The 13,824-nt window shown below is 39.9% G+C and overlaps 2 protein-coding genes and 2 pseudogenes across 2 annotated transcripts; all 4 read right to left on the bottom strand.

The window, feature by feature from the left end:
* Positions 1-243: 243 nt before the first annotated feature.
* On the bottom strand, positions 244-640 carry LOC109092403 (histone H4). Its single transcript, XM_019103076.2, has one exon. The coding sequence runs from the start codon at positions 594-596 to the stop codon at positions 285-287; it is 312 nt and encodes a 103-aa protein (XP_018958621.1). The 5' UTR covers positions 597-640; the 3' UTR covers positions 244-284.
* Positions 641-1,107: 467 nt separating this feature from the next.
* On the bottom strand, positions 1,108-1,882 carry LOC122145750 (histone H3-like). Its single transcript, XM_042761304.1, has one exon. The coding sequence runs from the start codon at positions 1,865-1,867 to the stop codon at positions 1,457-1,459; it is 411 nt and encodes a 136-aa protein (XP_042617238.1). The 5' UTR covers positions 1,868-1,882; the 3' UTR covers positions 1,108-1,456.
* A 577-nt stretch (positions 1,883-2,459) lies between these two features.
* LOC122145755 lies at positions 2,460-2,836 on the bottom strand (annotated as a pseudogene).
* A 1,573-nt stretch (positions 2,837-4,409) lies between these two features.
* On the bottom strand, positions 4,410-5,590 carry LOC122145491 (annotated as a pseudogene).
* Positions 5,591-13,824: the final 8,234 nt, after the last annotated feature.

Below are 13,824 nucleotides of genomic sequence, written 5' to 3'. Positions count from 1 at the left end.
TAGGCCTTACTTAAAAACGGTCAAAGGGGCCTCCAACCAAAATTTGCTTAGGGCCCCCAAAGGTCTAGGGCCAGCTCTGCATAAAAAGTATGAAAGTTGTCATTAGAATACTCCATCTGCCATCAGGCAGGCAATCTGGGTTATTTAACGCAGCAGGAACACTTTTTGTAAGCGAAGAAAACAAAAATAAGAAAACCAACAATCAACGATACTTCAACATTAACTCTTTATGTGAGAGTGTGGGTGGCTCTTAAAAGAGCCGTTGTGTTTGTTGTTTACGGTGTTTAACCTCCGAAACCGTACAGAGTGCGTCCCTGTCGTTTGAGCGCGTACACAACGTCCATGGCGGTGACGGTCTTTCTCTTGGCGTGCTCGGTGTAGGTGACGGCGTCGCGGATCACGTTCTCCAGGAACACCTTCAGCACCCCGCGGGTCTCCTCGTAGATCAGACCGGAGATGCGCTTGACTCCGCCGCGGCGAGCGAGACGACGAATGGCGGGTTTGGTGATTCCCTGGATGTTATCACGCAGAACTTTACGATGACGCTTAGCGCCTCCTTTCCCGAGTCCTTTACCGCCTTTGCCTCTTCCAGACATGATGAAGTGACTCCTAGTTTCAGTCGAGCGAAGAAAATGAATAAGAGAGAAGTGCTGCAGGGAGGCCTTTTACATTTGCTTACAGGACCTGACTGAAACCAGCGCGCGTCACATGGCGCACGCCTCTTCGCTCGTTAGAGCAGGAAACAATGAGGTTTAATCCAAACCCTGATCTAACGATGTCTGTCCTGTTTCATATTAAAATCCGTGTTTTAAAAGAATCCTTTGACAAAGATTTATAAGATCATATCGGCATAATATTTACAGACACGATAATTGGCAGAAGCTTTTAACCAAACTGACATACATATCATCATCATCAACATCAAAGAGCCAATAGTATCCATATATCTCCATAAAGCTGCAGGAACGCACACCAAATAAACAGAACTAACAGATGTCCTATCAAACATTAAATCAGTGGCTCTCAATTTATTTTTAATAAACACCTATTATAACGAAATTACTTGTATTTTCACATTAATCATTGCAACAGACATTTATGACACACTTTCAACTTGACAATTTATAATACTTTAATATCAACATCATAATTCCACTTGGCTGTATTATATACACATATATTAGATGTATGGTATTTTTAGTTTAAGTATTTACCTACAGCAGTGTGTCACTGCACATGCAGCTTATATGTTATATTTTTACATGTGTGTATTATTACTTGCAGCACTTTCAATTTGGGATTCATAATAACGCAAATAGAAAAGTTCAACTGATTAAACATTTGAGTGCAGTGTTACATTGACTAATACACCTACAGTGGAAACGGTCTCATTCAGTGTGGTGTAGTGGCTCTTAAAAGAGCCTTTGGGGTTTAATGCGCTGATGCAGCGGCGGGATTAAGCGCGCTCTCCGCGGATGCGGCGCGCCAGCTGGATGTCTTTGGGCATGATGGTGACTCTCTTGGCGTGGATGGCGCACAGGTTGGTGTCCTCGAACAGACCGACCAGATAAGCCTCGCTGGACTCCTGCAGGGCCATGACGGCGGAGCTCTGGAAGCGCAGGTCCGTCTTGAAATCCTGAGCGATCTCTCGCACCAGACGCTGGAAAGGCAGTTTGCGGATCAGCAGCTCGGTGGACTTCTGATAGCGGCGGATCTCTCGGAGAGCCACGGTCCCGGGCCTGTAACGAGGGGGCTTCTTGACGCCGCCAGTGGCTGGGGCGCTCTTTCGGGCGGCTTTAGTAGCGAGCTGCTTCCTTGGGGCTTTACCGCCGGTGGATTTACGAGCCGTCTGCTTGGTTCTTGCCATTGCTGAAATGCGTTCCTGTCTCTGTTCGAGTAGAAAATATTGCTCTGTGTTACGCGCCTGCTTTTAAAGACTCATACAGCCACAGCTTCTGGCGTCATAAAGGTGCAGAGGCCTGTGATTGGCTGATGTGTGACGTCTGCGCATGACTGCTAACAAATGACTGCATACCTCCTATTTTCAAACGGGGAAATGTTTTTTTCCCGCTCAAAATGCTTTGTTGTGTTTATTAGTCTATGAATCAAGCAAACACTCTACACTAATACACACTTTACAAGTTTCCTACTAACATTAAACAATGTAATCCTTATGAAATATTAACTTATTAATTGGTTTAAATGGTCACATATGGTAAAATAATCTACAGTTGTTGATTGTATTTGCAATTATTTACATTCGAGTTGTACAGTATACTTATTTCGATAAAAAAAAAATCTTTATTATATAAGGTGCATATCTTTGTTATATATACACACACACACACATATACACACTTAATCTATATAACAGTCTAAAAGAAAATCGCTCTGTAAGAGATAAAAATGGGTGGCTCTTAAAAGAGCCTTTGGGTTTCAGAAAACACGCTTGAGGTGATTTACTTGGCTTTGGCGGGTTTCTCGGTCTTCTTGGGCAGCAGCACGGCCTGGATGTTGGGCAGCACGCCGCCCTGAGCGATGGTCACTCGGCCCAGGAGTTTGTTGAGCTCCTCGTCGTTGCGCACCGCCAGCTGCAGGTGACGGGGAATGATGCGGGTCTTCTTGTTGTCTCTTGCGGCGTTTCCGGCCAACTCCAGGATCTCAGCGGTCAGATACTCGAGCACAGCCGCCAGATAGACGGGAGCTCCGGCACCGACGCGCTCTGCGTAGTTCCCTTTGCGGAGAAGTCTGTGAACACGACCGACGGGGAGGAGCGAGTCTTGGCCTTCGCTCTCGCTTTGCCACCGGTTTTGCCTCTTCCACTCATTGTTGATATAAAAACTTCTACGCTTGTAATGTAGCGTAGAATATGTGAGCCCCAATAATGAATACGTGGGGCCCCGCTCTACTGTATTTAAAAGAGCGTGCGAGTCGCCCATTGGTTTAGAGTCTGTAATATTTCAAACCAATCACTGAACTTCCCTCCAACACCGACCGCCGAAGCCACGCCTCCACAGCTGGCGCGCGATTCTGCAGCTTTAGAAACAACACGACAGAAAACATTCAAGAACTTGTGAAGGAGGTTAGCTTTGTGGTTTTCTAAATACAGTTAACATGTAAAACATTGAGTCGAGGTGAACTCAGATACACTCTTCTAATTTATCTTTTTGTCACTTTTTTTAATTTTCACTGTAGACTTCTTCTGATTGTAAGCATACTCAGTAATCTTGCTATCTACAAAAGTTTTCTGATGATACTGAACTTGTGGATCTAATCAAACTAAATAATGGTTTGGACAATAGAAGAGAGGTTCAGCTTTTTGTTACACGGTGTAATTTATTTAAATTTTATTTTTTTTTAATGAGAAGAAAGGAGTTGATCGCTGATTTATGAAGACACAAAGAAGCAGTAATACTGGTGACAATCCATGGTCAGAAGATAGAAATAGTTCAGTCTTATAAATTTATTGGCGTCCATTTGGACAGTAAATTAAACTGGAGAAAATACAGTGAGGTTGTCTTTAAGAAACCACAGTCAGGATTATTATTTTTGAGGAAGATCAGTTCCTGTGGCATTAAAGCTTCTTCTGTTCTGTGCAGTGCTCTGCTGGGGAGCTGATATCACAGTGGATGATAAAAACAGGATTAATAACATGATCAGAAAGGATGGTTATATTATTGGTTTGGCTCCAGATTCTCTTGAGGTTTTTGTGGGGAAAGAGAACAAGGTCAAAATTAAACATGATTTTGTATGAAGAACATCCACTAGATGGTATTTTTAGTTCTTCAGTGTTAATTAGTTGGAGATTAGTAAATAATGACTGTGTTTACAGAACGATTTAGAAGCTCTTTTATCCCTGCTGCTGTGTGATAAAATATATTAATATAAAAATTATAAAATAATAAAAACACATGTCTTCCATCTTTAGTTGACCCTCTAACTCTAGCACTCTTTCTTTTCATTTTGTATTCAATGTTTTTTTTTTTTTTTTCATTTATAATACATTTGACAAAAGCAAAAAGACCTCTAACACTATCTTGCTCCATTCTTTTTCTATTCTGTTTTCTTTTTATTATATTATTTAAAAAATAAAAAATCTTGCTACATGTACTGCTTTAAGCTAACGGTGTCTTGTTATAGCACTTGTATATCATTGCTCTTTTCTTGATTTTGATTGCTTCCATTGTCCTCATCTGTAAGTCGCTTTGGATAAAAGCTTCTGCTAAATAACTTAATGTAATGTGTATATGAAATAATTGTTCATTGCTGTTTATTGTTGCCTGCAGTTCACAACGGTGCTGAATGAGTTGTTGATGAATTGTGATGTTATCTGTTGTTTTATTTGTAAAGTACAATGGTGGCACAAATTAGTTTACGTTTCTTAACCGAACCTTACTTAAACAAATTGCTCTCTTTAGAGTTTGTGGGTGGCTCTGAAAAGAGCCGTTGGGGAATAAAACAGAAGGTTTTTACTTCTTCTTGGGAGCTGCCTTTTTAGGCTTGGCAGCTTTAGGCTTTGCTGTCTTGGGTTTGGCAGTCTTGGCCTTTTTGGGGCTCTTGGCTGCTTTAGGCGCTGCGGGCTTCTTTGCCTTCTTGGGGCTCTTCGTGGTCTTCTTAGCGGCTGCAGCGGCGGGTTTCTTGGCCTTCTTGGGCGATTTCTTAGCGGCTGCGGGCTTCTTCGCCGTGGCGCTCTTGGGCTTCTTGGCGGCGGCGGGTTTCTTGGCCGCGGGCTTCTTCGCTTTAGGACCTGCTTTCTTCGCCGGCTTCTTCTTGGTCTCGGTTTGCTGCTTGTTGATCTTGAAGGAGCCGGAGGCACCGGTTTTCCTTTGACCTGCAGAAGGGCTCCTTTAGTCACCAGGCTCTTGAGGGCGAGATTGATGCGGGAGTTCTTCTTCTCCACGTCGTAGCCGCCGGCAGCGAGAGCTTTCTTCAGGGCGGCGAGAGACACACCGCTCCTCTCCTTCGATGCGGACACGGCTTTTAACGATCAGATCACCGACAGCTGGACCTGCTTTCTTGGCTTTAGCAGCGGACTTCTTCTTGGGCGCTTTGGCCGGCGGGGCGGCTGCGGCTGGGGCGGTTTCTGCCATCTCTCTGTGTAGAGTATTCAGTAAAATCAGCAAATCAAACGCTCTCTATGTTAAGCAATGAGCTGCACTCGAACCGCGCTGCGCTCTTATTTAACACATGAGAACCTTATAGACTCAACCCGCCCGCTCTGTGTCTGCGCGCCTCCGCGAGCCGCTCGCGCTTGTGTTTTTCTTCTTCTACATTTAAGAGCAAAACTCGCGTGCTAAAATAGTTTGGCGCAGTAGAAACAAAGTGGACACCAAGCAGAGGTTCATGGCTTTCTTTGGAGACTAAAATACGCGGCGAGGAAATTTTTGTTTTGCTCCGCGCAGATCAAACTCGAGGAGAGCATCAGCCACGGAACAAAGCCGCGTGCGCATTTAATGCCTCGTTTTAGTGGAAAAGTTAATAAAAGATTAAACTCGTCCTCTGAGTGTTTCAGAAACAGTTTGGAAGTGAATTTAATGAAATGATCATCAGTGAAGCGCGTGTGCAGTGTTTGATACAGCTGTTGTTTTGGGCAGCTTGAAGCACACACATCCGGAGGCTTGGAGTCTGAGACTCCTGTATTCTCTTTCTTTCTTTCTTTCTTTCTTTCTTTCTTTCTTTCTTTCTTTCTTTCATATATTATTCATTCATTATTTTATAATATAATTTAGAATTAACAATTTATATACTCATTTTATTGTTAAATTAATTGATTAGCCATTTATATTACTCTCTCTCTCGGTGCATGCTGGGAAGTGGGGAGTTAGTGCAAGGGAGTCAGGTGGTGGTGAGAATTAAAAAAAAAAAAAGTGTTCTTTTCTTTATATCTTTGTTTCAGTTTTCTTTAAATTGCACTTAAAAGAGAATTTGTAATTAGTTTGAATCTAACTCTCAGCTCGTTGTAATTTTGGTACCTGGCCTCGTGTTTGGGCGGGATGGCGTCTCACCTGAGAGTAGAGGCGTCATCCACTCGGGGCTTAGACACGGGGTTAGATGTGTTACTAACGCGGGAGTTGCGGTTGAGGATGTACTAGTGGATGTAGGAGAACGAGTGGGACATGGAAATATTGTATCGGCTTCTCGGATGAATAAGGCCATTGTGGTTTTCCTGAAGGACGAACTACTCGTTAATCGTTTGGTTGAAAGTGGAATTTCGGTAAGTGGGAATTTTATTCCAGTACAACCTTTGGTTTCTCCAACAACAAGGGTAACGATTTCTAATGTTCCGCGCGTTCATTCCCGATGCGGATATAGAAAGGGAACTTTCACGTTTTGGGAAGTTCGCAAGTGGAATTAAAATGGTCCCGCTTGGATGCAAGAATGCGGCTTTGAAACATGTGTTTGTCGTTTAGACGACACGTGTATATGTTTCTGAATTCACCGAATTTAAATGTTTCGTTTAGGTGCGTTTTTGATGGTAAGTCGTATATGGTGTATGCTAGCGCTGGGGAAATGAGATGCTATGAGTGCAACTCAGTTGGACATGTGAAATTGTCGTGCCCTTTCAGAAAAGAGGTAGACAGTGAGGCTGGCCCGAGTGGTGCTTCGTGTGAGAGAACAAATAATCCAGTGTTGGAAGGAAATAATAGTGGGGAAGCTAAGTCGCTAAATATTGAGAAAGGAGATGAGATTGGAGGAAGTTCCCAACAAGAAGGACAGTTTTCTGATGATAAATTGTCCAGTAGTGGAAATCAGAATGGAAATAGTTCTGGCAATGTTCAATTTCAGGAAAATGTTGAGATTGTAAATGGAAAGTCTGTTGTAACTGATGGAGGAGTTCTACAGCAAACTGAAGCAGTGGATGAGATAACAGTAGGTCAGATGGAAATTGAAAGTGAAAGTGGAGTAGAATCGAAGACTTTAAGTGGTGGTGATTTTCCTTTACCAAAGATAGTGTTGGGATCTGATAAGGAAGTGGGTAATGAGGATGGTGACGATGATGAAAGTGTGCAGTCTGATTGTTCAGATGTATCTAATTTCTCACAAATCACAAGTGAACAAGTATATTTCGTTGGAAGAGTTAAATGATTTTATGGATGAGACGTTTGGAAAAACAGTTGATGTAAGGAATTTTTTTCCTGATGTGAAAAAGGTTTGAAACTTCAGTTCTTTTTTTGGCAGAAGAGGGTTGGAGAAGAAGGTCTGAGTAAGAGGAAAAGATTTCGGTTAAAAAAAGATACTTTCAAAGATAAGAAGAGGGGAAAAAAGTCATGCAATACGTAAATTTAATATTTGGGCCAAATGAGTTGCACTTCACATAAGATGACTTTAACACTCTTCCTTTTCTGTCTGTCTGTCTCTTCTTTCTTTCTTTCTTTCTTAGTCCTCTTATGGAGATTATAAGAGTGGGCTCCTTAAATATTAATGGAGGAAGAGACAGAAGCAAGAGAGCAATGGTTGCTGAAATAATTAAGTTAAAAAATATAAACATTACTTATTTACAAGAAACACATACAGATTGTGATAATGAGGTGGAATGGCGTAGATGGTGGGATGGGAAGTGTTTCATTAGTCATGGATCAAATATAAGTGCGGGTGTGGCTATTCTTTTTTCAAAAAATATGGATTTAAATATTTTGTCTACTATAGAATTAGAAAAGGGTAGAGTTTTAATAGTTAAAGCAGAAATTAAGGGGATTGTATGTTTATTCGTTAATGTTTATGCTCCTAATAAAGGACCAGATCGTGTAGAGCTTTTTAAAAAGTTGCAAGACACATTAAGACAACAAAATGATGATATCTGTGTGATAATGGGTGGAGATTGGAATTGTACTACTAATTTCTTATGAGACAGAAATGGAGAAGAAACTCACCCACAGTCATGTACTTCTCAGTTTAACTAAAGAGTTTGAGTTAATGGATGTCTGGAGGGATAGGAATCAGATGGTTAAACAGTATACATGGATCAAGATGTTAGGTTCCTCTGTTACTGGTGCAAGACTAGACAGATTATATGTTAGTAAAAAAGAAAACAACAGAATCATGAATGCAAATATTTTTCCTAATGGTTTTTCTGATCATCATATTGTTACCATTGATTTTAATATTAATATAGTACAGCGTCCAAAGTATTATTGGCATTTTAATGTTAAATTATTGCAGGATAATTCCTTCTGTGAGAAGTTCAGGTTCTTTTGGGAAAATGTGGAAATTGAATAAGAATGGCTTTGAAAATTTGACTCAATGGTGGGAGGTTGGGAGAGCACAGATCAGGGTGTTTTTTGTCAGCAGTATTCTTATAATTCAACGGTACATATAAAAAGGAAAATAAAGCAATTAGAAAAAGATCTTTTATGATATGGAACATTTGATTGATGTTAATAATGAAGGACTAATTAAGGAATTAAAGAATAAGAAAATGGATTTGAAGGTTTTTTTGGAGGAAAGAGTAAAGGGTGCTTTGATTAGAGCAAGGATAATGTCTATTAAAGAAACTGATGCTCCTACTTCTTATTTTTTTAATTTAGAAAGAAAAGTTGCACAAGAGAAAGTTTTGCATTGTTTGCATTGTGAGAATGGGACATTGACTTCAAATCCATTGGAAATTAGAAAAATGGCTATGGATTTTTACACTGATTTATTTGGACCTACTGACTGTGTTTCTGGAAGTATGGATCACTGTTGCAAGGGTTACCTAAGCTGAATGATATGGACAAAGAAGAGCTTGAACAGATGATTTCGTTTAATGAACTCTCTGAAGCAGTTCAACAACTCTCTACAAGTCGAGCACCAGGAATTGATGGCCTACCAGCAGAATTTCACAAGAACTTTTGGAGCGTTTTAGGCAGAGACTTTCATGAAGTAGTTTGTGAATGTTTTGTGAGAGGAATACTTCCAAGTAGCTGTAAAAGGGCGGTGTTATCTCTAATTCCAAAAAAAGGAGATCTGGGTTTGTTAAAAAATTGGAGACCAGTTTCTTTAATGTGTTTAGATTATAAAATAATATCTAAATGTTTAGCTAATAGGCTAAAGAAATATTTACATAGTGTGGTGAAGGAACAAACATATTGTATTCCAGGTCGTACAATTTATGGATAATTTGTTTTTAATGAGAGATGTTATAGATTTTTTTCGATGAATAATAATTGTGATGTCGGGTTTTTTATCTATTGATCAGGAAAAAGCCTTTGATTGTGTGGGACATACATATCTCTTTTTGAGGTTTTAGAAGCTTTTGGGTTTGGGAATAATATTGTTGCTTGGATAAAGTTGTTTGTATAATAATGCATCTGTTTTAATCAAGACAGGAGGAGGGGGATTGAGTAGCCCAGTAGCTGTTAAAAGAGGCATTAGACAGGGGTGTCCTCTTTCACGGCAGTTATATAGCTTAGTAATTGAACCTCTGTTATGTCATTTAAGAAGTAATTTGAAAGGTTTTTATGTTGCAGAAAATGTGAAATGTTCTGTGTCCGCATATGCAGCGATGATATAACTGTGTTTGTAACTGCTCAAGAAGATATTCAAGAAATTTGTAAGAGTCTAACTCTATTTGAAAAGGCTTCTTCTGCAAAAGTAAACTGGGGAAAAAGTGAGGGGTTTTATTATGGGTGAATGGAGGAATGGTGGGATACCTCACATTCCAGGAGGATTGAAGTGGGGAACAGAAGGTATTGAAGTCTTATGAGTCTTCTTGGGTTCAGAAAATTATAGGAAAAAGAACTGGGAAGGGATGCTGGATAAGGTGTTAGCTAAGTTGTCTAAATTGAATTGGCTATTACCTGAACTATCCTACAGGGGTAGAGTCCTGGTCATAAACAATTTGGCTGCATCCATGCTGTGGCACAAGCTGAATGTGCTAGAGCCACCTGATAAACTGATCAAGGATATACAGAGAAAGTTGTTGGATTTCTTTTGGTCAGACCAGCACTAGATTCCTGGGCCTGCTCTGTATTTGTCAACCCAAGAAGGAGGACAAGGCCTTGTGGACATCAGAAGTCGGATCAATACTTTTCGTTTACAAGTTTTACAGAGACTGTTGTATGTAGAAGACATCGAGTGGAGTAAAGTGTAGCTTGTGTTTTGCTGAGGAGTACATCATGTCTTGGATACGATAAACAGTTGTTTTTAATTCGAACTAATGAACTGGATTTGAGCAATCTGACTTCTTTCTATCGCTCCATGCTACAAGCGTGGAAAATGACTTTTTTCTGTAAGCAGAGGGAGTTGAACATTTACAAAGAATGGATTCTGGAGGAACCGTTGCTTCATAATCAGTTTATTCAGGCAAAATGTTTGTCTTCAGAAAGTTTGAGGAACTGTCTGATTAGAGCTGGATGTACTAAAGTTAAGAATCTTAGAGACGCAAACGGATGGAAAACTGAGGAAACATTGCAGAAGAACACTGGAATACAGTCGTGGCAAAAAGTTTTGAGAATTACATAAATATTAGTTTTCAAAAAGTTTGCTGCTAAACTGCTTTTAGATCTTTGTTTCAGTTGTTTCTGTGATGTACTGAAATATAATTACAAGCACTTCATACGTTTAAAGGCTTTTATCGACAATTACATGACATTTATGCAAAGAGTCAGTATTTGCAGTGTTGGCCCTTCTTTTCAGGACCTCTGCAATTCGACTGGTCATACTCTCAATCAACTTCTGGGCCAAATCCTGACTGATAGCAACCCATTCTTTCATAATAACTTCTGGAGTTTGTCAGAATTAGTGGGTTTTTGTTTGTCCACCCGCCTCTTGAGGATTGACCACAAGTTCTCAATGGGATTAAGATCTGGGGAGTTTCCAGGCCATGGACCCAAAAATTTCAACATTCTGGTCCCCGAGGCACTTAGTTATCACTTTTTGCCTTATGGCACGGTGCTCCATCGTGCTGGAAAATGCATTGTTCTTCACCAAACTGCTGTTGGGTTGTTGGAAGAAGTTGCTGTTGGAGGGTGTTTTGGTACCATTCTTTATTCATGGCTGTGTTTTTGGGCAGAATTGCGAGTGAGCCCACTCCCTTGGATGAGAAGCAACCCCACACATGAATGGTGTCAGGATGCTTTACTGTTGGCATGACACAGGACTGATGGTAGCGCTCACCTTTTCTTCTCTGGACAAGCCCTTAGATGCCCCAAACAATCGGAAAGGGGCTTCATCAGAGAATATGACTTTGCCCCAGTCCTCAGCAGTCCATTCACTATACTTTCTGCAGAAGATCAATCTGTCCCTGATGTTTTTTGTGGAGAGAAGTGGCTTCTTTGCTGCCCTTCTTGACACCAGGCCATCTTCCAAAAGTCTCTGGCCTCACTGTGCGTGCAGATGCGCTCGCACCTGCCTGCTGCCATTCCTGAGCAAGCTCTGCACTGGTGGCACTCCGATCCCGCAGCTGAATCCTCTTTAGGAGACGATCCTGGTGCTTGCTGGACTTTCTTGGAAGCCCTGAAGCCCTTCTTTACAAGAATTGAACCTCTTTCCTTGAAGTTCTTGATGAACCTATAAATTGTTGATTTAGGTGCAATCTTAGTAGCCACAATATCCTTGCCTGTGAAGCCATTTTTATTCAACGCAATGATGGCTGCACGCGTTTCTTTGCAGGTCACCATGGTTAACAAATGGAAGAAAGGACAATGATTTCAAGCATCACCCTCCTTTTAACATGTCAAGTCTGCCATTCTAACCCAATCAGCCTGACATAATGATCTCCCGAGCCTTGTGCTCGTCAACATTCTCACTGAGTTAACAAGATGATTACTGAAATGATCTCAGCAGGTCCTTTAGTAATGAAAATGCAGTGGAAAGGTTTTTTTTGGGATTAAGTTAATTTTCATGGCAAAGAAGGACTATGCAATTCATCTGATCACTCTTCATAACATTCTGGAGTATATGCAAATTGCTATTATAAAAGACTTAAGCAGCAACTTTTCCAATTTCCAATATTTATGTAATTCTCAAAACTTTTGGCCACGACTGTGTACATTCTAGGCGCGTCGTGTCTCAGGTGCTGAAGGAAGTGAATGCAGCTTTACCAGGAGTCTGCAGAGAAGCGTTAGGACTTCAACAAGTGCAAGAGGAGGAGAAAAACTGTGCGTTTCCATTGGTTTCTGTGTCTGCAGCGGCATTGGAGGAGTTTAAGGAAGATAGCGGCATGATTTTGTCTTTTAAAACACCAGAATTGGGGGCCTTTCAGGACATTAGCAAAAAAGCACTTTATTCTGTGTGTGTCAAAATGTATCACTGGCGTGTTCTGGAAAAAGTCAAGACTTGGAGGTGGTCAGAATTGTTTGGGCCAGACTTTGGTGGCTGCTGGAGATCTCTGTACAAATCTCCTATAGAGAAACGTACAGCAGATTTACAGTGGCGGCTAATTCATGGTATTATAGCTATGAACAGACATGTGGCACACCTGAATTCAGAAGTTTGGGAAAAAATGTCCTTTCTGTGGAATAGAAAAAACTGTGGATCATTTTATTTATTCAATGTAAGAGGTTAGGAGGTATTTTTCGTATTTTAAAAAAGTTGGTTTTGAAGGCTTTGGTGTAGAATTTTCTTATAAAATTTTTATTAGCAGTTTGAAATTTAATTATCAAGAACGAAGAACATTGTGTTTATTAAATTATTTATTGGGATCAGCAAAGTTAGCAATATGGAAAACAAGGAAGAACAAATTATTAGGTACTGGTTCAGTCGATGCAGAGTGTGTTCTGAAAGGGTTGGTTGCCGCTCGAATTAAAGTTGAGTTTTTCATATTTTAAAATGGTAAATAATGTGTTAGAATTTTCAACTGTTTGGACTGTGGGAAAAGTTTTGTGTGAAATTGTAGATGAAGTGCTGATTTCATATTTTTAATGTAGAGAAAGTTTATAATTTCATTATTTCAGTATAATATTTTTATGGAGATGGAATAATTGTGATAAAAAAAGGTTTGTTAAGCCTGCCTCTCTCTCTCTCTCGCTCTCTCTCTCTCTCTCTCTCTCTCTATATATATATATAATATATATATATATATAGCTATAGTTTTAATTATTTATTTTTTTTCAGATGTAAAAAAAAAAAAAAAAATGATAACATCTTAGTTGATAATTCATATTTAATTTGATTTTTGGATTAAAAGTTGATATTCATATTTTTGACCAAACATCCCATGTTCCGGTAGTGACTGCACATTTTCGTTAGTGACAGTATGTTTTTGGGTAGCGACCACATCATATTACAGAATTTTAACCATTGCAGACTAATCACGATAAAACGTACTAAGATACAAAAAATGTTATAACTGTACTAAAATTTTGTTTATTTCCCCCAAACATGAGGATTATGTGTTCCCTTTTTGTCACTACCGAAACAACGATGACATGTTTCGGTCATGATAATTTATCTATATATATATCCCCCAAAAACACAACAACAAAAAAAAAAAAACAAAGATGTCACTACCAAAACTCCACCAATGTTTCGGTAGTGACCAATTTAGATACTTTTTAACCTATATCAAATATGGTAATCAGCACATGGTTAGCTAGCACAGTTCTGAACAGCTGAACACACATAAAAAATAATTATATGGAATAACTCCTAGAAAATTGTGCTTAATTACCGAAAAAAATGTGTTCAGAAGTGACGTTCCTTAGAGTTACACACATATTTTCAGACTTTTGAACACAGTTTATCTCAAAACTGATGATGCTTATTGACTCACCCTTTAGCTACACTCTAAAAAAAATGCTGGGTTGAGACTGCAAGGACGCTGGGTTGAGAAAGCAAGGACGATGGATGAGACCGCAAAGACGCTAGGTTTGAGACTTGCAAGGATGCTGGGTTTGAGAAAGCAAG

The sequence above is a fragment of the Cyprinus carpio genome, chromosome A7 (assembly GCF_018340385.1).
Source record: "Cyprinus carpio isolate SPL01 chromosome A7, ASM1834038v1, whole genome shotgun sequence".
In the NCBI taxonomy this organism is placed as follows: Eukaryota; Metazoa; Chordata; class Actinopteri; order Cypriniformes; family Cyprinidae; genus Cyprinus; species Cyprinus carpio.
The sequence above is the reverse complement of the archived record's forward strand: the minus strand, read 5'-3'. Positions and strand labels throughout refer to the sequence as shown.

What these genes read in the sequence shown, in the direction of transcription:
- LOC122145750 (XM_042761304.1), bottom strand. Translation starts at nt 1,867, where the DNA reads ATGGCAAGAACCAAGCAGACGGCTCGTAAATCCACCGGCGGTAAAGCC.
- LOC109092403 (XM_019103076.2), bottom strand. Translation starts at nt 596, where the DNA reads ATGTCTGGAAGAGGCAAAGGCGGTAAAGGACTCGGGAAAGGAGGCGCT.